Genomic DNA, 24674 nt, shown 5'->3' with positions numbered 1-24674 from the left:
TAGCGGCCGCTGGTTGGCTGGCCGCTTATGTGGCGCAGCTGCTGCATCACTGGCAGACAGCGCCGCATGTAGATGATGCACGTAACTGCGTGGTGGCACTTTGAATGATCGGCGAGCATCAGATCGTAACAGCAGTTCAAGATGCCTAACTCCATGACATGTCAGCAAAATGTTCTGCATGCTTCCTTCTCACTTTACTGACAAGTCAGTGTTCATGGAAGAGAGCTGTGGTGGTGACATGGCTCTGTTGTTGTTCCTGTGTAGTGATCTGCAAAGGTGAAAAAAATTGAGATTCTAGCAGTGATTATGTACTTCATAAAGAAGGGTGTGAAAGCAAAGGACGTTCATGCCGATTTCGAGAATACACTGGGGGACTCTGCTCCTTCATATTCAACTATTGCCAAGTGGACAAATGAATTTAAATTTGGTTGGAAGAGCTTAGATAATGATCAGCGCAATGGTCGGCCAAGATGTGTCACTACTCCAGAAATCATTGCAAAAATGAACAAAATGGTCATGGAGGATCACTGATTGAAAGTGCATTAAATTGCTCACACTTACCAGATGTCATCTAAGAGGGTATATCACATTTTAACTGAAGAATTATAAATGAAAAAATTATGTGCAAGATGGGTGGTACGAACTCATGACGCTGGATCAATGCGCAGCCCGCATACACGTGCCGTCGCCGTGGCAAAATTATACAAACTGAGGTATGAATTGTTGCTACACCCACCTTATCCACCTGATAGGGCTCTTTCAGACTTACATCTCTTCCCAAAACTGAAAATTTTTCTTTTTGGATGAAGATTCACTTCAAATGAAGAACTGATAGCTGGAGCTGACAACTATTTTGCAGGCCTGGAGGAAACTCATTTTCGAAATGGGATCAAGGCACTAGAACATTGTTGGACCAAGTGCATTACTCTACAAGGAGTCTACATTGAAAAATAAAAAAGTTTCAGTAATGTAATTACATTTTTCTATTCCGTTTCGAGAACTTTTCAAACCACCCTTGTACCTCACCTCCTGAACAATTACCAGCAACAGTGGACATATCTACCATGCAACTCCAAGTGTAAAATGAAGCCAATATTCCAAATTATGGATCCTCAGCTCTCACTTTACATCTCGGCTTTGAGAAGATGTTTCCCTCTTGCTGTGCATATTTGGATGACATTCTAATTTTCTCTGCTTCATGGAAAGAGATGAATGCATGTCAGGCAAGTTCTCAATACTCTTAACGATTCCAGTATCATCACCAATGATGATAAATGCCAACTGTGCCAACCTGAAGTAGTCATCCTTGGCCATTTGGTCAGTACTGCCTTCTTTAGACCTACAGCACAATAACTGAAATCATTAAGAAACTACCTCAGGCTCAAGGCTTCCACGAATTATGCTGTTTTCTCAGGACAATTAACTCTTTCGTCAACATCCCCCTAACGCAGCTGCCACTCTGACAGCTCAGATTAATTTACTAACAGCAAAGAATGCAGCTTGAATATGCAAGATTGAGTGGACTCCATAAATACAACATGCTTTCATCAAAATCCACGACTGTATGACACCTTTCACAACCTCATCCCACCCACAATCTAAATCACAGCTGACAGTAAAGTCGAATGCAAGCATTTTTGCCATCGGAGCAGTGCTGTGGCTGGAAGTGGCAGGTGTACAACAACCACTATTTTTCTGACAGACTTTCAGTGCAAGTGGTCAGTCTACGACAGAGAATTGTTCGCATCATGTGAAGTAGTCTGCCAGTTTAAAGACGATGTCGAGGACAGACATCTAATCATTTACACAGCTACTGGCCTTTGGCAGACTCTATATGCAACCCATCAAAAGACTCCTGCCCTCAATAGTTCAAGCATCTGGACTGCAATGCACAATTCACAACAGATGTCAGACACCTTCACAGAGCGTGCAACATCATTGAAGACTTTCTATTGAGAATAAAAGCCCTTTCCACATATACTGATAATGACTATCCTCGCACTTGTAAAATGAGTTAAACAACACATCCCGTGGCTTAGAATACCACCATCACAGGCGCACAGCCCACCAAAAGTTTTTGTTCATAAAGCTCCGGCAGAGTGTGACTGTGTCATGTTACAGGCTATACTACCCGACCTGCTCTGCAGCTGCCTTACTTCAACTCATACAAAGTCATCAAATAAGTTTACGAATACTTCAATATATTGCCCCATATGAAGCTTACCATTATGGCTGTCAACCACTTTAAACATGCGTGGATTTTGTGCAACATCGCTCATACCAATGAAGTAGAAGCCGCTCAGACCAATGCCACCATTCACGTCATTTCAGAACGGGACTATGCGTCACCCACTCCAAACACCTGCACCACATTTGTGGTACAACTCAATTTACAGCAGTTTGTGCTGGATGATATCCAGTTCAAGCTGCAGATAACTTCCTCATTGTAGAAGGGAAGCACAAGTTACGCAAAGTCAACAAAGGCTTTATCTCCAGTCAGTTTACTCACAGTTATAAACTCCACAGTGATGGAGATTCAGCCGCGATTACACCTAGTTTATCGACTGAGGGTTTTGTCACGATTACAGCCCACAGAACACTACAATCACCTACCATTCCTTCGGATGCTAATGTCGCTGCTCCTCCACCTTGCCGCATGCACGTATGAGCTCTGTACCAACACAAACAATCGCAGATCATTCCCACTGTGGCTGTCACGCTGGCCTCTGCCCCACGTCAGGCAACACCACCTATATTCAATGTGGTGAGGTCAATGTCATTGAGCTCTCTCCCCTTACACACAAAGAAACGGTGCAGCCATGTCATGCATTGCAGCCAGCCGTGGCACAGCTGGTCACACGCACCAGTGCAGAGAGGTTAACAGCACTGATGGCTCTTGACTGTCTCCTTCCCCAATGCTCTGCACTCCCAGGTTTGGGGGGGAAGTGCTGTGGAGACTTCACCAGCTATAGGAGCAGTGGAGGAGATAAGATTCTTTGACCAGTGTGGCGGCAGACACAAGTGGAATATCTCGAGAGGAGAGTAGTGTACTCTGAGCTTTAGGCCTGTTAAACTTTAATGAGGTTGTACCACTGTAAATAATAAAGTGCATTGTAACTGCAACCATGCTATTATTAGTCACTGGCTTAATCTTTTCCCTGGTTAAAATTGACTCCCTGGTAGTTTTCCAATTTTTTTACTTATGTGAACATCGGCAATTGAGCAACATGGTCTGAGAGGCCATTCCATTACCTATGAGAATTACACAAGAACTTTGCAGTCTTGATACATCTATAAAAATGTTGTCAAAAGCAGTGCTCCTGGTTTCCATAACTCTTGTTTCAAATCATATGAGGGGAGCCAGATTATACGAAATGCCAAGGGACTCAGTTATAACCCTAGAATAGGTATGCTCTTAAAAAATTAAATTTAAATCTCCACTTAATATTACCACATTCTGTTTAATAATCAAGAAATTTGATAATGCACAATGAATAATTGAAAATTTCCAGATGGAGCTCTGTGTATTGTGACTATTGTTATTGACATTTCATGAAAACGTACTTCTGCATCACAATTTTCAAGATGCTGATCACTGCAAAATCAACAAGTGTCATTGTTTTTATATCCCATCGTAACTTAATTTTCAACTCCTCCTTTCACTACACCTAATATTCAGTAACTGGATGCTACATTATATCCATCCATATTCAGCATACCTCTGTCTGTTATCAAATTATATTCAGAAAAACATATATCTTCATGACTTGCAGGCTACAGTTCATTTACAGAAATCAGAAGTTCATTGGTTTTAGCCTTATAACATTTTGTTGCAATATCTGTATTTTAACCTTCCTTTTGTCTTCACATTTTTCAGGTACATTTAATTATTTTAATACAGATAACCTTAAATCTGAATTAGTCTAAAAAAGTGCTGCTGTCATGACAATGACTACAGGAATATGCCCATGAGGTTTGGTGTCCTCCTCTTGAAGATTCAGCTATCATCCTTTTCCTATTATTGGCAAAATAATTTAATTGGATGGATAAATAAAAAGTCTAATTACCAAGTGGTGGCACACACATAAAAGAAGGTTATAATTAGGCATGCTTTACGAGCCAGTGGCTCCTTCTTCAGGCAGAATGGTTGAAGGGAAAGGAAAAGAGGTGAAGGAAAAGGGTTGGAGAGGTCTAGGAAAAGGGGTAGATTTCAGGAAAGTCACCCAGAACTGCAGGTCAGGCGAGACTTACCAAACAGGATGAGAAGGAAAGACTTCCCTTCCCATCCCTTGCTATAAGTTTAACCTGACCGCAGTTGTGGGTGACTTTCCCGAAATCTACCCATTTTTCCTAGACCTCTCCAGTCCTTTTCCTTCATCCCCTTCAACCCTTCTGTCTGAACAAGGATCCACTGGCTCTGGAAGCTTGCCTAGTTATAACCTTCTTTGAAGTTTGTTCTGCCACCACTTGGTGAATAGATTTTTTATTTATCTATCCTATTAAATTATTTTTTCCTATTACTGTTTTGATATACACAGTCAGGTCACAATAATGTGACCAGCACCTATGTTTGACATCACTGTATAATAACTACTTACAGACAGCATGTGGCAGCACTAGCAGTGGCGGGTATATAAAGTATGTCAATGTAGGGGGGGGGGGGGGGGGAGGGGGGGCAGAGGGCAATGTGGGAAGTAGTACAGTCATTGTCGTGCTACAGAAACAGATCGAGTTATTTGATACAAAATGGCATGGTCATTGGCATTCAGGCCAATGGTGGAAGCATGTCCAAAGCTGCTAAGTTTATAAACTTTCAAGTGCCACCACGGTTAATGTATACTGTGCATAGGATTGTGTACCATCTACAAATCAAGCATGAATGTTTATACTTTACATATGACCAGCAGTGAACCTTCAAACAAGTATTTATCACTACAAGTAATTTTAGTAGACTGGAATACTAATCTCACATTTGGTAGTCCTCCATCTAGAATCCAGGGTGTACACCTGTCTTTGCAGGCTGGATCCAGGTTTTCTAAAAACTAACATCACTTTAAACCTTCTTGGTACTTATTTTGAATTGACAAATTTATACATAGTTGTTGTAATTGTGAATTTCATAATTTATTGTGCAAAATAATCTTTTATATATGATCCAATAATGCAAAATACAAAATACTGATTTTGTTCTTAATTACAAATTTGCTTTTGTGGATGACATTTTCATGAATTCCAGACATATTCCTTGATATCCTCATTAAGCTGTTTTTTGATGAAGTTAACAGATTTTGACAAAATATTAAAATATAATATAATATCTAATTACTATACATTTTCTAAGCTTGTAATTAAAAAGCCAATTACCTATGTTTCCATTACTGTGGTTTTACATGTAATAAATCACCAAATTGGCACATAATAATGATTATCTTCGATTTCATGATTTTCTGTTCAAACGAGTATTTTAATGGTGATTCAAATAATGCAAAACCTATAATGTTGATTTTCTTCTTAATTAAAATTTGGATTTTGTAGCTAACATTTCGTTAAGTTCCAAATGTATTGCTTAGATTGATCTTAAGTTGTTTTTGTGAAACATACAGGTTTTATCAAAATATGAAAACATGCTGTTTGTTTACAATTTTTCTTGATAAATTACTTCTAAATACTACTCTGTTACTTGGTTAGCTACTCAAAGCTTCATAGGTTTCATTAACATTGCATTCTGCCATGTAGTGTGTGACAATATGCATTTGTAAAATATACAGAGATGGGAGATATTTGGTATTTGGGTTGTATACTAATATGTAGTGCTGTAATATTCAGTTGATCCAATATTTTTGTCCCATTACAATGGCAAAATGGCTTTACCAAAGTCGGTCCAAGGCTGTTGTGGTGCATCATGTGTCATACACGAAAGCGGTGAACAATGGCTGCGGAGATGCATATGGGCAAACAGATGTGCAACTGTTGAGCAACTGACTGTCAAGATGAAGCAAGGGGCTACCAACAGTGTCTCCTCATGAACACCCAGCAAACATTGCTGCGTATGAGCCTCCACAGCAGGCACCTGGTTCAAGCATTTACACCAACTCCTATTTATCAGCAATGATGACTGGAATTTGCACACCAATACCACAACTGGATGCCCACTGAGTGAGTGGCAACAGGTGGCCTTTCAGATGAATCATGTTTTATGCTCCATCGAATTGAAAGCAAACACCCTGGAACAACTATCAGAAGGATTCAGGATGCAGGAGGGAGTGTTAGGGTCTAGGGAATGTTTTCATGGCATTCCCTTCGTGATCTCGTCATTCTGGAAGGCATAACAGATCAAAACAAGCATGTGTCTATCCTTGGGGACCATATCCACTCCTACATCCAGTTTTTTCTTCCTTAGCATGGTGGCCTCTACCAGCAGAGCAATGCAACATGTCACACAGTAGCACAGCTAGCTATGGAACTTGAGTAAGCATAGCTTTACATCCCTGTTAGTACCTTCCAGAAATCATTGACTCATTTCCTGCACATCTCACAGCAGACCCCACTGCAAAAGGTGGTTATTCGGGCTTTTGGCAGGAGGTCATATTAATGTGACTAGACAGTGTAGGCCATGCCTTGTAAAACCCCGCTTGTCAATAGCATCAACAGAAAACAAACCTATGTTCGACCCAACACCTGACAGAAGTTATTGATCTATCTCACAGAGCTGGTCAACTGTGGTCAGTCAAAATGCCTCAGAACAGGAAACATTTCAGCATTTGTACAGGTTGTCGCTGAAGCTATATTTAGCAGGTCACTCTTGATACTGTAACCATTGTCATTGAGAATACTGCTTCCTGCTCTACCCACTATTACACTGTATTCATATTCTCCACAATATTTACGCAAATAACCTACATCCTCCATCACTTGGGTAAGACTGGCACTTGGGTTATAAAAAATTGTGACCTAGCATGCAATCCCTAGTTCTTCCCGTAACAACTGGTCTACACCTCTTCCATGACTACTAACTATTAGGACTTTCCTCCTCTTTGCTACTTTCTCCTGAAATTGCTGCTTTTCTGCTGAAAGCCTGCTGTGATTAGCCCACACCTACATGTATGGTTACATTCTTATCTAGATAAGGTAGCAGGACAAACTATTTTCAGTACCAGTGAGAAGGCTCTCTCATACTGTTCTCTTTCTGTGGCCTTTCTTTCCTGCTAGTTACCTTTCTCTGTCCTTAACCTTTCCATTTCTTTTATAGCACTGAAAGTCATGCCTTAAAGGTCCTAATTTTTCCCATCAGCTCAACTTTTTTTTCTGTCCCATGCACAGACTGCAGTATCATGAAAGAATCTCACTTAAATCGTCACTTCCTATAGCATTACATCCCCCCCTAGAACTAACTTGCCTATGTCACCATGTTTTGCAGGCATCTACATCTACATCATGAATGTCTGTATGTCCTACTTCAAGCTTTCTGCATCATTACCGTACTTTGCTGTCACTCATGAATGTTTCAGCTACATCTATATCTATACTCTGCAAACCAATGTGAGGTGTATGGCAGAGGGTACTTCCCATTGTACCAGTTATTATGGTTCCTTCCTATTCAATTCATGTGTGAAGTGCAGGATGCAGGAAGAATGATTGTTTGAATGCTTCTGTGTGTGTGCAGTAATTATTCTAATCTTATCCTCAAGATCCCTATGTGAGCATTACATAGGAGGTTGTAACATATCTCTAGAGTGATCATTTAAAGCCGGTTCTCGAAACTTTGTTAACAGACTTTCTTGCGGTAGTTTACATCTGTCTTCAAGAGTCTGCCAGTTCAGTTCCTTCAGATTCTATGTGACACTCTCCCATGGATTAAAAATACCTGTCAACATTTGTGCTGCCCTTCTGTGTGCACGTTTGGTATCCCCTGTTAGTCCTATCTACTGTGGATCCCACACTCTACAGCAATATTCTAATACCAGTCACATGAGTGTTTTGTAAGCAGTCTCTTTGGTAGACATATTGCACTTATACAGTATTCCACCATACACTGAAGTCTGCCACCTGCTTTATCCATAACTGAACCTACGTGATCATTCGATTTCATATCCCTAAAAAGTGTTACACCCAGGTATTTGTATGGGTTAGCCGATTTCAACAATGACTCATTGATATTATAGCCATAAGATAGTACTTTTTTCTTTTCATTTTGTGAAGGGCAAAAATTTTACATTTTGCACTTCATGAAATAAAATGTAAAACTATGACCTTGTCATTAATTTCTGCTTCTAGGGCACAAGCCACAAAACGCTGCTCACTGCTGATTCTAAGAGTACCTGTGTCAGTTAGTTACTTAGTTACATGTTCCATGGATCATTTTACATGATATATATAAATGATGTGGAATGAGACATTTTACATTCACATCACACTCCTCATTTGTATGTATGATTACATTCTGAACATTTCTATCTTACAAAAAGGAAAAAGATATACAGATGTCAGTTAGTAATTCTTACTGACCACTTTTTACACATTACCATAACAGAAATTCTTCTATGAAACAGAATTTGTCAAGGAGAAACTTTCTCAGTTTATTTTCAAATTTTACTGTGTGGTTAAATTAGATAAGACTAGAGTCAGTTTTCATTCCATAGACCCAAAAAACGAAATGATTCTCATGGGTGTGGAACATGTCAGAAAATGTAACATAAAAAAGTGTAAAACATTTTAATATAATACTCATTACCATGATCAAGACAAAATATCACTGTGTAAGTGAATGAAAGTCTTGTTTTAGCACTGTGCATTGGTTTTCGTGCTAAAGACAATTTTAATGTGGAGTAATAAATGTCATTTTTCCTCCTGGTATTGTAATTATGAACATCATTGTTCCTTTTGAACTGTAGTGGGTTATTTACAACAAACTTTATGATGGAATAAATATACTGTGAACCAGTAGTCAGAATGCCCTTAAAGAGATGTCTACTAGGTGATTGTGGGTGAGCACTACATACTTTTTCTTGCAGTGAATTTCTGTGGAATGAAGACTTGAGAGGTGGCATGAGCCCCCTCTCATATTTCTATCTTACTCTGAGTAATTTGACTTTCCTCTCTAATTGCATGCGGTAAAAAGTTGCTATTCCTTCACACGCAGACTTCCCACGCAGCGTCTCTCGTCACTCGGGTGGTCCAGTGACAGGCGAGTTCTGATGAGCTTGAAAGCGTTAAGCCGACGGGTGTGAGGTAGTCGAGTGGATGCTTTCCAGATGCCGACATTGTCATAAGAGTGGGAGCGAGACACACCCAGAGGGGCCAGAAGGAGCGGCTGGGCTAGAGATTCCGTTACTTCGCAGAAACTTAGTGAAAACACTTTCTGGTGGGCTACCAGCAAGGCGTGGGAATGATTTGTGTTCCCAGGCAGTCTTGGCAGGCAAATTACCGCGTTTTCTGCAAAATCATAACTGTGATTGGCTTGCTCAGGGGATAACTCTGTGACGTAGCAAAATCGGCACAGAAATTGGCGTCAAGTATCTCCATTGGTGGAATAGTAGTGCTTTGGCAATAGAGTGGAATTTTCTGCTGGTTTTTGAGTTGCTGATTGGCACGTTTCAACCATGGCCGTTGTCGTGGGGGCGGGAATGTTCTGTGTTCGGCTTGTACGGGTGCTCTTGAGAGAGTGGGCTCTCGCCTTTCAGTCGGAGTAGGTTACAAGACTGAGCTCCCGCTGCTCTGGACAGTCTGCCTTCCGTTGGCTGTCTAAGATACTTTCATTTAATTGTAACTGTTTGACGAAGTTGCTGAAGTTTTGACTTCAACGTAACTTTCTGAGTACAGTTGGCAATTGAGCATTCTGCATATAAGCGGCCTATGTTGTCTGTCTTGAGCAGTTTTGGCTAAAGTTGACTGTATCGGAGTTACTGTGTGATTTCGCTCGTTAAAATCAATCGCTGTACCATCAGTGATTGTGTGGTGGGCGTTCTTCGTGTCCCTCAGAGGCGCATTTGTATTGCTAGGAAGTCTTTAGTCTGGAACAACCAGACCAGTGTAATTTGTTTCGGCCTATACTCGCGACATTATCATCACCACGACGGGACGTCGAAGCAACCAGCCATCGCCTCCAGTATGCCAGATCATGTTCTTGCAGTTAAGAAGACAGCTTGGTAATGTATGTCCACAGCGCCGGCAGATTAGGGAATTTTGTTAGGTGATAATCAGAGCTCAGCACAGCGTGCCTGTTGGTCTTTTCTAACTTTGTTCTGTCTTGGGTGTTTATTGTCTGAGTTCTCACTACTGTAGCAGCAATTAATGTTGGGTTGGTTGGGTGTTTCTTTTAAGATTTGAGTTGCGAGGAATTGGCTCCACATACCACTTCGTCATAAGTGTCACAATCTAGTTTATGGACAACTTCGCCTTCACAGCATTTATTTGAGTATCCAGTTTGATGTATAGTAAATGTTTCATGTGTTTTGTTTATTATTTTGAGTTTAGTCATAATAAATCAAATTGTTATTTTGGACAGAACTTTCATTCTGTTAATAGGTAGAGCAAGCCTTTCATTTCTTACTACGTTAATGAAACTTTCCTTTATTTAATTAATTTCTATCAAATTAAATTATTGCAGGTGCCAAACTCAATTCTACTCCACTTGCAGAGTCAATTACAGTCAGTTTGTGTTACTTCTTAACATGTGTGCAACAGCAAAAGTCGGAGTTGGAAAAGGGGGGGCTTAGAGCATCATTTACATATGAAGATTCTAGAAGAATTTAGTGTTAAATACACTTCTAGCCCAGGCACCTCGCAGACTCTTTCTTGAAGGTGAGTTAACCCAGAACATTACTCCATTACTGAATGAAAATTTGCAAAAGTATATCATCTTACTGATTTGGCTCACCCAAAGATTTGTAATGATTCTACATGCAAATGTGGCTGAACTAAGTGGTTTTAAGAGTTTCAAAATGTGCTTTTTCCAATTTAAATTCTCATCAATATGGACACCTAAGAATATTGAAGTTTCCACCCTATTTATTATTTCCTCACCACATGTTACACTTTCCACTGGTATAGTGCCCCTAGATGAGCAGAACCAAACATGTTGTGTCTTTTTTTAATTGACGGTGAGACCGTTTGCAGAAAACCATTCAATGACTCTTTTGAGAATTTTTTTTACCATCTGTTGCTGTATTTACCTTTTTAAATCTGTGTTTATTTTTAACAGAACTGACAATTCTACCTCATTATATATGAGAATATAATTGTATCAAACAATGGAAAATCCTTACACAACCCCACCTCCCAATCCCTTACCTCGTGGTTCATACCCCTGTAATAGACCTAGATGCAAGACCTGTCCCATACATCCTCCCATCACCACTTACTCCAGTCCGTTCACTAGCATCACCTATCCCATCATAGGCAGCGCTACCTGTGAAACCAGGCATGTGTTCTACAATTTAAGCTGTAACCACTGTGCCGCATTCTATGTGGGCATGACAACCAACAAACATGAATGGCCACCAATGGACAGTGGTCAAGAAACAGCTGGATCACCCAGTTGCTGAGTATTTTAATGACTGCTTACAACGTGTTACATCTGGATCATTCCAAGCAACACTGGCTTTTCTAAACTGTGCATGTGGGAACTCTCCTTGTAATATATCCCCCAACACTGGCTTTTCTAAACTGTGCATGTGGGAACTCTCCTTGTAATATATCCTATGTTCCTGTAACCTCCCCCATCCTCTGTCTTTGTTATTCATTGTCCTACACCTCCCTACTGCCTTCCCTGTTCACACATCAGCACCACACAGCCCCATACTCCACCGACACACCCACAGTCTTTATTCTCTCCTTTGCTGCTGCCCCATCCCTCTCTGCCCTCCATCTAAGAGAGTGAGTGAGTGAGTGTGTTGATTCCCAGTGGGGTCAGGGATTTTCACCTGCCTCGAGATGACTGGGTGTTTGTGTTGTCCTCATCGTTTCATCATCATTCATGAAGGTGGTGAGATTGGACTGAGTAAAGGTTGGGAATTTGTACCTGTGTTGATAACCGTGCAGTTGAGCACACCACAATCCAAAACATCATCATCATCAACAACGTATCTGCTTCACCAATCTTTCATTTTCCTAATATTGCAACTATAGAATACTAATCTTTGGAGGTATAAACAGTGATATAAAGCTAAAGACGTCAAAGCAGCTTCAAACATTGAATTTGTTAAGATCACATGATCTACATTGTGGCTTAGTGGCGTACATACTGGTAAGCAGGAGACCCCGGTGAGATTCTTGGCCTTGGTTCGTATTTTCACTCACCGTTTCAGTCTTTATACATGAAATCTGTACGAGATCAGTAAAGTCTCTGAAAACTGTTGCCATTTCATTAGCAGAGTACTGGTTGCAACGCCTACTCCAAATCCATAAGTATGTGTCTGCCAACAACATTCTTAGTGCTGTGCTTGGACCTTTCCTTTTGATAAAAAATATGTGAATTCCTAAGGGACCAAACTTCTGAGGTCCTTGGTCCCTAGACTTACACACTACTTAAACTAACTTATGCTAAGAACAAGACACACACCCATGCCCGAGGGAGGACTCAAACCACCAGTAGGAGGGGCCACACAGTACATGATATGGCACCTCAGATAACGCAGCCACTCTACCCAGCTTTCCTCTTCATGATTTACATAAATGATTTATATGTAGATGACACCACCTTTGATACAGTTGATAGGGACTCGGACACACTCAAGCAGAAAAGTGCACAATAACTCAGAATTTCCATTACATGGTTCTGAGTAAATTAATTACAGATTAACCACTCTAAATATTCTTTTCAGCCTATGTAACAATGACAGCTAAAGTACCTCACTTAAACTTCTTGGCATTCATCTCGATTTGCAATTACCATGGGAAACTCGCACTAACTACGTACACACAAAGTTAGACCAAGTCACATATTTGCTAAGTAAACTTATAACTTGTGTGACTGATAAGCTATTGCCGAACACTTAATCCTTTTGCCACAGCCACCTCATTTATGCAATGCTGTTAAGAGTCGAAAATAATATTTATTTGGCACAAAAATGCCATGTCATGCATTGCTGAGTAAAAAACTATGCATCATGTATGGAATACTTACAAAAGAGCTCAAATACTGACACATTCCTCTCTTTTCTCAGCTGCTCGGTGCATACCAAGGAAAGCTTAAGACAGCCATCAATTGTGAAAGATTATGCATAAATATGACCCATGTCAAAGGCAGATGATTTACATCCCAGTCACAAGAAATAAAAAACCTAAAATAATTACGCATACACAGGTACACAATTATTTAATATGTCACAAACTTCAGCACACAACGTGTCCTATGTGACAGAATTTAAAATATGTAATATAAATGATCTAATCCACTAAAATTGCTGATGATGTGAACAGTATATTATTTGAGCTATTCTTAAACTGTTTATTATGTCATACTTTTCTGTGCTGTATTTTCATACTGCATTTCTACTGAATGATTAACATGTTTAAAGCATATTTCATTTATATCTGTTAAAATGATTGTCTTTGGATGTGTACTGCCACACACATATTGCTCCTCCTTTTCTCATTCTGGAGAATGTATTTATATTTACTGATTGTTACATATGTCTAGTATAATCCATTTATATTCCTGTAACATGTTCAAAATGTGACTTGTTAAGCCGCTACACAATGTGTGTAAAATGGTATCAGGTGCATGTAAAATGCTTAATGACGGAACAATCAATCAATCAAATCACCAAAATATGCAATGGTTTGATTATTCCACAATAATCTATTTCTGGATGTATCATGAGATTGTACAGCCGTCCCCTGGCGAAACATATGTGCTATTCGTGCTCTTGTGGGGACTAACATTTTGAACAAAAATCTAAAAATCCGTGTAACAGTAGGTCCATTCGAGAAACGATTGGATCACGGATCTACGTTCTGCCACGAGATTTTCCCAGTTCCAGTCGACCCTGACTAGCCATAGCCCCTTCCACTGAGATCCAGTGGATAATCAGGAGTTCAGAACCATCTGGACCGCTCACAGGAATTTCTGCCGACGATTCCAAAGACAACAGTCGCAAAGCTAATATGTACTTTACGGTGAGGCAGCTCTCCTTGAGTATTTATTTATTTCGTGTTCCATAGATCCATATGGGAACATATCCCTGGATATAGAACGAGTCAAGGTTTTTACAGATTATTGTTTTGTGCACAGATACATTGATCTTATCATTAGATTAAAGAAACTGTTAAGTTTAGCATATACCCTTACAGGACATCTGGAATAATATACAGTCATACATAAATTTGGACATTGTTCTTAAGTTGTACAGGTGTCATATACAGACATACATAAATTTGGGTATTTCATTAAGTTACACTGTACTTACAGAGTATGATTAATCAATTGTAGAGGTCACACAGTAAGGTTTAAGCACAAACAAGATACTCTATGCATTTTTGCTAAGAAATTCATCAATACTGTAACAAGATTCATATAAAAGGAACTGCTTCAGTGTTTCTTTAAACTTTGGCATGTTTCCAACCAGTTCTTTAATTTGCTGTGGAAGGGCATTAAAAATCTTGGTGCCACTGTATAAAACCCCCTTCTGGACCATGCTTTTCGTTTTTAGTTCATATTGGATATCCAGTTTCTTTCGGGTGTTATAACTGTGGTATGAGGTATTGATTTTGAATAAGTTGCTATTTTTTGAAACAAAGCACATGAGAGAAAAAATATATTGGGCAGGTGTTGTAAGGATTTGCAGTGCTCTAAACAGATCCATGCACTAGTCCCTAGGATGTACTCTACACACAATTCTTATTGCTCACTTCTGTGCATAAGAAGCATCAAACGAAAACAAATGTGGCTGCCGTGGATGGGAGCTGCCAAGTGAGTTCAAATATATTCACTTCGCATGTTTTACTTGTTGGTATCACTTTTTTTAATTCTCTGATTTGATTATTAGCAAAGCAAGCATAAATAACTTGCAGAACGTTGCAGTTATTTTCTTGCTTCTACAAATCTGATTTTTCCCGTGGTTAAGTACATATTTAACTGAAATAGCCTATTCTTTTCCGTGGAGCATGTCAATTTATTTGAAACAAAACGTTTCATTTCACATTGTTGCCTAGTTTCAACTGTTCATTCAGCCTCTAGTCTCCATTTTCATATCATCGTACTTACAGCATTAACATATCATATACAATACCATGATAAAGAATGATTCACGAGAGAACTGGGAATCCGAAAATCACAATGAGAAGCATAACACCAAATAGGGCTACCTCATTATGAACCTGGGGGTAGCCTACGGATGCATTTTGTAGTGTGGTTTACAAAACTAGATATTAATGCTGTATTCTCTAATGTTTTATTTCTTGTATGACATGTGATGTTTCTACGATCTGTTACTGGTTTATGCACGAACACTGATACACTTTTACCTGAAAATGGCTGCGCAGTAGAAATTGGTCAGTAATGCGGAATGAAGCACTGCCTTCACAAGAAATATTTCGACATATACGTGTTACCTTCTCTAGGCTTCACGTTACTTCTTAACTACAGTCGTTTACACCTTAAATTTATAGAATTCCATTCTTTGGTAAATTATGGATTGTCAGCATATAGTGTTTTATCGTCATAATCATTATCTTAAGAAACAACCACGAGAGCAATGACCGGTACTTGGCACTTCCTATACACTAAGAACATCTAAGCCTGTCTGGAAATAATAGCAATAAACGGAATAGTCCTAATAAAGAAGGAAAATGAATCTCCATGTTCACACAACAGTAACTTTTATTTAAAAATAAGAGAACTTTCTAACAAGGAATTCAAATGTACAACTTGTCAACATAATTGAAACACATTTTGTTTTCCTTTTTTACCGAGAATCGTACAGTCTGTTTGCTTCATAACTATCTGTTAAAACATATTTTTATTCTCATACACGATCAAAGAGATACGAAATTAGCAAGTGCAAAACTAAGCAGTATGCAAATTGTATGTGAGAGAATGTTTTTTGTATGCAGGCTACACGGTCTGCAACCATCTCAATGTTTTTCTCTGCTACCCGTGTGTGTGTAGGGTGAATACACACAAAGTCATTGTCTATCGTGACATCTGCTATACCTTAATGCACCTATTGCGTACATCAAGATGTGAATACCTTTTCGAAAAATGATTGCGAGAGTCAAAAGAAAGGTATTACTACAGGGAAATTGTACTTTTTTAAATATTGTTCCGACCTGTTGAAACTGAACTCCACTTGTACAACTTTGTCTCTATTTTATGTCTATTATATTCGTAGAAGGATGGGATTTGTGCCTCCCAAATTAAGCGACAGAACTAGACTGAAGGTAATACGTTCATACAACGATGTGAAATTTTCAATTCAACTAAGCATGTCATTTTATTACCATGCTTAGTTGGACGCATAATACGGCAATGTAACTTCAAAAGACAAGAAAGGTGTCAGGACGATCACGGCACTGCGCATGCGCAGTAAGACCATTTGCTAACAGTCATGATATATCACAACACCTTTAATCGAACGAACCGAATAACGCCAGCAAGAATGATTTCATTTGAGGTCATTTCGAAAATTTTTCAGTAATTTCCGACTGCGCTTGACGGTTGAAAGTTGTGCCACTTGTGGCACCGCTGATGCCGGTGGTAAGGTTGGTGGCATTGAAGCAAAGATGAGTCACTGATTGCAGCCAAAGCGGGGCGCGCAGTTATAGTTAGACGTCAGCTTGGTGTAGCAGTCGTCAGTGTTATTTGGCTGAGTAGTAGCGCAAGGATGATGGGTGAGTCACATAAACTGTAGGTTGGTTTAGGGGTAGAGGATGAGCTGTTAGACTAGTCAAATAATGCAATGGAACGCGTCGTGTTTCATTTCGCACGAATCTACTTACGCAGCAATTTGTTTACGGTGTCGGGGTTTCTAAGTAATTCTTCGTGGCAAACTTATCATTCGTCAGTTACTATCTGTTTAAATTACGTTAGCCTTACCTGACATAGAAAATAGGTATTAAATTGTCTTTAGTATGGTATCATTCGATGTTGGTTCAAGATATCTTGCGGTATATACTAAATACCATATAAGACATCGGTTTTTATCACTCTGAACAGCGTAATCATGTGCACGATTCTATTCATTTGCCATTCTAGAAGCTTCCGCTGTCCTCCACAGAAATTATCCATAAACTGTGGCTAATGCATATGGCCACAGAATGTCAACCATATTTTCCCCTCTTGATACATATATACCATCCTGAAGCTGGCGACATATCTTTCACTTAGTTTTAATGATACTGGTCACATGTTTAGGTGTATAATGTAAGTTGTGCACATAGGCTATATGGTAGTTGTAAACCATAGTTTACCTCCATATGCTGCTGCATAAAGTCTTTGAGCATGACTGCAAAATTCAGCAGAAAATCATACAGATAATGTGCTGCAGCTTGCGTCAGTATTAATAGATTTGCGTTATTTACCAGTAATGACTGCAGAGACTAAGTCATAGTCACGTCCGTAGTTTATACATACGAGTATAGTTTTTAATACTTAGAAAGGATTGTTCACATTCAGGATATAGGCTCAAGGCTCCAGTTTTGGTCACTAAACCCCTTATGGGTACTTCGATGCAGTTAGGCCTAGTGAATTTTAAGCTTCTTTTGAATATCAATTTTACAATAGCTTATTACAAAAACGTGAAGTGCTATTATATTAGACATGGAAGCACTTGTTCCTTTGTTTCTATTTGGTGTCATAATTTTGTGAAAAGGTCTACGTTGCGGTTTTATGGTTTCTCCTTAAGCAACATACAACTGGTTTTTCATATTCTACTCATTCAAATAAGACATACGAAACTTGATACGTTGGGATATATTGGTTAAGTATTATAGTTTCATTTCTTAAAATTCAATATGGTAGTGCCCAAAGACATGCGAAAGTCAGCAGATCCATGGTCTTGTTTCCCTGTTACAGCCATGCTTGTAGCCATAAGTGCATACATTCTGTTTTGGCAACTTTTAAAAATTTGTAGAAAGTATCAGTAATAAAGATTCTAACTATGCTAGTTTTAAGTAGGCTTATTTAAAATAGTTTTCGTATTGTTATACCAAGATAAACATAATTCTTGCCAGAGCATCTCATATTTATCCTTGAAGCATAGTAAAATATACAATAGGTTACGAAAATATAACACTTTTTAGCTAAATGTTTGAGTCAACCAAAGAATAAGAGATGAAAGTATTTTCGCAGCCAAGTTGTTGTGGACGTTGTTGCCGACAAAATGACTGCTACTCCAAGCGTTTTATAGTACTCAAAGAACATAAAAAATTAAAAATTCGTGCCTATATCCCCTAAAATATACTGTGCACAGTGGCCCACATTCTGTCTTCAGTGGTGGTGTGATGATGGACTTGGTTCAGTGCTGCACTGTAAGGAAAATCTCTAGTGAATCTATGCAAAAATGTATTGAAAAAGCAGATTTTTCTCAGCCAGTAATTAGAATACTTCTTAATTGTTCCACTGAATTGCTGTAAGTTTTATCTACTTTTTGCACATTTTTCTTCTATACATGTATAAAGAAAAAATTATTTCCTAGCAAATTGATAAAATAGTTAGGAGAACCACAGTTTTATAATATTCAGAGGCCAAAAGTGAGGAAAACACATTGTCTAGAATTCGTGGCCAAAACTAGGGAAATACACAATTTTTTTATTTTTTGCTTTCATTGTTGAACTTAGATTCGTTCCTACACAGTTGTAATGTACAGACTTTGAAACAGACGATTTTCAAGTAATGTGTAAACTTTTCCTTACAGTAATCATCTAGCTCCTTGTATTTTCCTTAACATGGCATAAGTGGTGCCTCAACCTTATTGTACGTGACAAAACGGTATCATTTTGTCAAGTCACTATTGGCAAAATTTGTGTATGGAGTATAATGGATGCTGTTTCAGACTTTTGCAGTTTCCTTCTTAAATAAACATGGTGGTAAGCGTTGCCTGTTAAAGGCAGTGTGTTGAAATTTTTACTACAACCATTGGCGTGCTGTCTTGTTCCAGACTGGGTATTTCAGTGTTCATTTTGTGTCCTTATATACATTTATTGCATGCTGAAAGCCCTCGTGGTTTTCCTTTATGCTGAAGATTTCATTTTCCTAACAAGTTGTGTTCCAGTCTTCTGCTTGATGTTATGACCCTGACAGCTTTATTTTCATTAACATGAAGCATCCCCGTAACAGTGGGTCATAACTAATGTGGCTATGTAATGGTGCACAATACACTGTTACAAGCTGCTGGGCAGTTAATGCACCATTTAGTCTCGACAGATGTTGTCTTACGTGGACCACAAATACTTTGAAAGAGCACCATCATGAAACCCAGCAGTTTGACAGAATTCATATGATCCTGGCATCCAGTGGTGCTGAAGCTGCATATGATTTTTCCATGATTGTCATTTAATTTTTCATGAGCCATGTTGATTTCAAAGAGAACCTCTTTGATAGTAGAGCTTGTCAGTTTTTCCTCAGTCAAAAGGGTGGTTTCAACAATAAATGTACATGTTCTTACACACTGACCTTGACATAAATAAGGAACTGCATTTACTAATGGACATAACCTTTTAGGTTTCCATTTACCAGGGACAAATTCAATAAAGCACCACATATAGATATTGTAAGCAATGACTCAAAAATTGAAGTAGTAAACTATGTTTTTGATACAGTGCAAGATAGGTAACTGCTGCTTTGCACTCACTTTAAATATAATGGTGTTAATTACTAGTTGCTGGTACTAGATTTATTGTAGAGATAAATTAATCTTCATAAAGTTTCTGTGTATGAAAAGTTAGGCAATAGTCGTATCCAGTGTTTTCTGTACATGTTATGGATACACAGTGGAGATGTGTAAATTGTAGGAATGTTCTGGACTAGTGTGCATGTCACTAGTAAAAGTTGAAATAAGATGAAGCAGTTAACCTCTGTTCAGATATTTGTGACAAAGTAATGATGTATGCTTTTTCCCTTCCAGAGTGCCCATGCTGTCAGCATTTTTCCAACGAGATAGAGATGTTGTACCGGTATGTATCTGCATGTTGCATTAGCACATCTTGTGCTGAAAGTATGTTTGTCATTAACGCCTGTCATTGTACTGTGTGCCTTGGAGTTGTTTTTCACAGCAGTGTGACATGTACTCATGCTAGCAATATTGAAATGCAGGTGTGTTTTAATGATTGATGCTGGTTAAAGTGTTACTGCATATTAGTAAATTTCAGTTATTGTTTGAGGCACAATAAATTTATCAGAAATGATTAAGCCAAGAAACATTAGGTCTCTTCACAGAATTAAATGGTTTGACTGGCTATTGAAATGGTATTATTATGTCAAAGGATTGAAGACTGCTTTTCCAATAAATCAAGTAGTTTAACATAGTAAAGTTCAACTATGTTAAATGAATGGTAGGCCCATATTTTATAAAGTTTATGGAGTGGCCTTTCTGTAATTATCTTAAAAAGGATAGATTCCTTAGTGACAGAATAGCTGTTTCTCAGAAAAACATATGATTAGCACTGATGTGGCTCAAAGGCAGTCACGGTTACATGGAGGTTAAGTAATACTATGTTGTAATTGTCACTTTGTTACATAGAAAACTCATAAAGTGCCATAAGTGATAGTTTTCAAGTGGAGGAAGGTATGAATTCAGGTACTTAGATTAGCCTAGTCCCTTTCGGACTCAAATATGCTTAACGGTTATTTGGACATGTTACTGGATGTCTGCTTCATCCCATAATATGATGAGCTGTGTGATCTTGCAGTTGGGAAGAGAACCTAGGCAGTACTATTTTTACATAGACGTTACTTTTCGAATGGAGGTTGTATTGATCCTGATCTAAATTGTAGTTTGAGGTATAGGTTGAGGAGATATTTGCCCTGCATTTGTGAAGCCAGTGAATTTGGGTATGAGATCTTGTAGTGAAATACTGATTTTAGTTAAGTTGAAAGGTGACAGATGGGTTTAAGAGTTGACGATGTGCAGCCAGAGGCTTAAATTAGTCCGAATTGTCAATATGGGATAAGGATTTTTACCTTTTTTAGCCAATATAATGGTTCCATTATAATATACACATTTCACATTCTTACTATAGTCAGTGGTAAAAAGTTGTTTAAAATTTGTTATGAACCATATATTGTTGTGGCTAACAAGTGCAGCTTGTAGTCAAAGGCTGTGAGTAATGTTTTTTGAACAGGAGTAGTCTTAACCCTTAAATGCATGATTTTTTATTTCAAGCTGTAAAAATTACCATGTTTAGTTTATAGTGCCTACATTTCGAAAAAAATATTGAAAAATTTTTTAAATTAAATTAACAAAGCACTATTGTTAAAAATCGCTTTGTAGCTGATCAGCTACATTTTGAGTTAACACCTTACGAGCCACAATAAATGTGCTTATTTTGCTCCCTCAATTTTGACCAAATCTCTCGTAATTTAATTGTTGATTATGATTAAATACTTTGTATAGGAAGGGAAAAATCCTAAAATAATAAATAGGACATTAATGTTGTAAATATTGAGCATTTATTGTATATTTTATACACTTTTATATATGGACGATAAGGTATCTAGTTCCAACAGGTTTGTACCCAAGCATGTGATAATCACTTCACATGAAAAGTTTGAAAACAGTTCTTTTGTTTGTGCAAACACAATGCAACTGCACATTTATTACACTGAACCCAGGAAAATCCCTTGCATCCTGGCATTTTGCACCTCTGTCTCACTTGCAAGTACGAAGGCAGGTGACCTACTTGATCCAGCCTTACATCTTGTGGAGGTACATGTGCTGTGGGCCCCTTTGTCTTCTTAGCTTGTATTTGGTTTTCGAGTTCATTACTTGGCCTTCCACGTTTTGCTGAAGTTTGACCTGAGCGACACAAACAGTGAGCAGTTTCCATTCGAAATTCGGAGAGTTTCATAGTTCTCCTAATCCCTTTGGTTTCTGCTACTCTCCTATACAACAGCCAGGAATTGACTACTCCCATGTCCAGGAGATGGTAAAACAATCTTATATACCATTTTCGACTTTTCACAAGAATTTTATGTCGACCCATTATGCTGTCAAGAAGGTCAACACCTCCCATATGTTTATTGTAGAGCTTAATTATTTGTGGACAAGGTATTGTTATTCTTGACTTTGTTTTTTTGTCATACCTCCCTGCTTCATGAATAGGCTGCTGTCCAGCAAGTGTAGAAAGCAACATCACACTCTTGTTATCTTTCCACACTACATTTGATATGTCGACACCATCCACTGTTGCGACGCGCTCTACTGATGCACCTCGTGCCATTTTCTTCAGCTCAGCTTCTGAAGGGAGCTTGCAGTCTGGCACTCTGTTTCTTCTGACTGTCCCAAGTGAGTAAATTCCTTGTTTATGTAACCATACAAGCAGTGGCAGACTTGTGTAATAATTGTCACAGTACAGTTTGTGGTTCATATTTCTTGGTAGTATCCTACTGAGTCGAACTACAACATTTGCACTTGCTCCCAAGTCTTCCTCCCCAGTCACTCTTTTTTCTGGTTCATTTTCATCTCCAGTGAAAATCTCAAAATCGTAGGCATAACCAGATATGCCACTAATAACAAATAATTTGTATCCATATTTATGAGGCTTGTTTGGCATGTATTGTTTCAAATAACTTCTAGCCTTTGTTGAACATATCTGTTCATCAACAGAAACACACTCCTCAACAGGTATTGTTTGAAACCGAGATCTCATCAATTCTATTATGGGTCTTATCTTGAAGAGTCTATCATGACCTTTTTCACCCCTGGGTATCATTGCACTGTTGTCATTGAAGTGAAGAAACTTACGTATTTGCTCATCCTGATTCACTGTCATTGTTGTCTTGATCAGATGAGTACCAGTAACTTCTCCCCAGTAATCCCTCGTATTAGGTACATGAACTATTGACATTACGAGACAGATGCCTATAAATTTTTTTATGTCATCACAGGATAAATCTATTGGTCTATCAGGATTACACTGCACACTGTATCTATGAGACTCTTCGACAATTAGATCAAACAATTTAGATGGAAATATATGTTTGAAGAATTGGTATGGAGTATTTAAGTTTATTACTTCTTCTGGTAACGAAGTATTGCCATGAAATTTTGACTGCAGTTCGGGAATAATCAACTGTTTATCTTTTCAAACCACACTCCTGCTGTTTTTGGTAACATTTTTGCTGCTGCATGGCAGTTTCAGAGCATCATCAGACAACTGTGACGTCGATTCCTTCATTATAACATCAGATTGTCTTGTTCCAGAAACATCTTCAGTCCTAATTACTGGTACTTGACTTTCTTCGTCACTACTGTCACTATCACAATCAACAGATTCTGGAGCAACATATGTCTCATCTTGAATGGAATCGTCAGAGAAACACTCAAGATCGTCATCACTGCTTAGTGGAATCTCTAACCATTCCATAAGCATTTCTTCTTGACTCTTTCGAGACATTTTTACATCAGCGCCTGAAATGCAGTAAATGAAAAATGTAGCTGATAAGCTACATACACAAAAACAGGCCTCATTTCAAATCTATCGCAAAGACACTCGAATTAACTGTTTACACCATATCCACTTACGTTTTCAAAATGAAAAAGTAATTTTCAAACCCAGAAATCAGTGCACAAACACCAAAAATACACATCAACTTTCCGCCAAAACACACACTTGGCAGTATGTCCACACAGCTCACTGTCGAACTGCTTCAGCTCGTCCTGCCATCTATGATCGCTATGAAGAACTACTAGAAACTGCAGCGGAGTGTATACACTTAGCTACATAATGAATTTGATCGAAAATGTTTCTCCATATGGAATAAATCGAAGAAATGAGGTCTGTAGCTTATCAGCTACAGTATGCATTAAAGGGTTAAAACTGTGCTGTGAAATGTGACTTCTACACAGTTCAGCTCGTACAGGTTTCCTGAAGACTGTTCCTTCAGCCTTTGCCTCTGATGACTTTTGTGTCATGCCCGCATCTCAAGCAATATTTGTCCCCCTGCGGGTTCGGGGGCTAGAATAGGCCCGCGGTATTCCTGCCTGTCGTAAGAGGTGACTAAAAGTAGTCTCAAATGTTTCGGCCTTATGTGATGGTTCCCTCTCGGGTTTGACCTCCATCTTTCTAAATTATTCCGAAGAGCGAGCCAATTGGGGAAGGGCGCCTTACATGGTGCACTGTATCCATCGTGCATTGAAACCTTTAGCAGACTTTTTTGTCGTTGCAATGGTGTCCCGCTCGTTTTCCGTCTCTTGGGCGGGGATACGTCACTGGGTGCGATTACCACACTGCACTCTGCAGTGTTGCTTTTAACTGCGACGACGACCTTGGACATTTTTGCACCCAAGATCCAGCACGGTAGCCAGTCCGTTGTGGTGGGGCCGCCATGTACCCTGTTGGTTGTAGCCCCCTGACAACACAGGGATCGCCCTACTGATGCCTGCGCCGTTAACTCCCCACGTATGCCAAGGAGTAGATGCCCATCTCCCTGGGGCATCAGGACTCCCGGCAATGGACATCCTGCCAGGTGGCTATTGCTGCGGCTGGGTGGCACCCGTGGGGAGGGCCCTTGGTCG

General features: G+C 39.0%; 1 protein-coding gene across 1 annotated transcript; it reads right to left on the bottom strand.

Annotated features, from left to right (window-relative positions):
* Positions 1-1119: 1119 nt before the first annotated feature.
* LOC124716848 (piggyBac transposable element-derived protein 4-like) lies at positions 1120-23004 on the bottom strand. The gene is made up of 2 exons (XM_047243401.1): positions 22241-23004; positions 1120-1339 (listed from the first exon to the last, which is right to left on the bottom strand). Exons 1-2 carry the CDS (start codon positions 23002-23004, stop codon positions 1120-1122), a joined length of 984 nt encoding a protein of 327 aa, XP_047099357.1.
* Positions 23005-24674: the final 1670 nt, after the last annotated feature.

This window comes from Schistocerca piceifrons, chromosome 9 (genome assembly GCF_021461385.2).
Source record: "Schistocerca piceifrons isolate TAMUIC-IGC-003096 chromosome 9, iqSchPice1.1, whole genome shotgun sequence".
Taxonomy (NCBI): Eukaryota; Metazoa; Arthropoda; class Insecta; order Orthoptera; family Acrididae; genus Schistocerca; species Schistocerca piceifrons.
The sequence above is the reverse complement of the archived record's forward strand: the minus strand, read 5'-3'. Positions and strand labels throughout refer to the sequence as shown.

Coding starts and splice junctions, on each gene's coding strand:
- LOC124716848 (XM_047243401.1), bottom strand. CDS start 23,004: ATGTCAATAGTTCATGTACCTAATACGAGGGATTACTGGGGAGAAGTT. Junction 1,340..22,240: donor CCTATTCATGAAGCAGGGAG/GTATGACAAAAA, acceptor ATTGTGCTGTAG/GTCTAAAGAAGGCAGTACTG.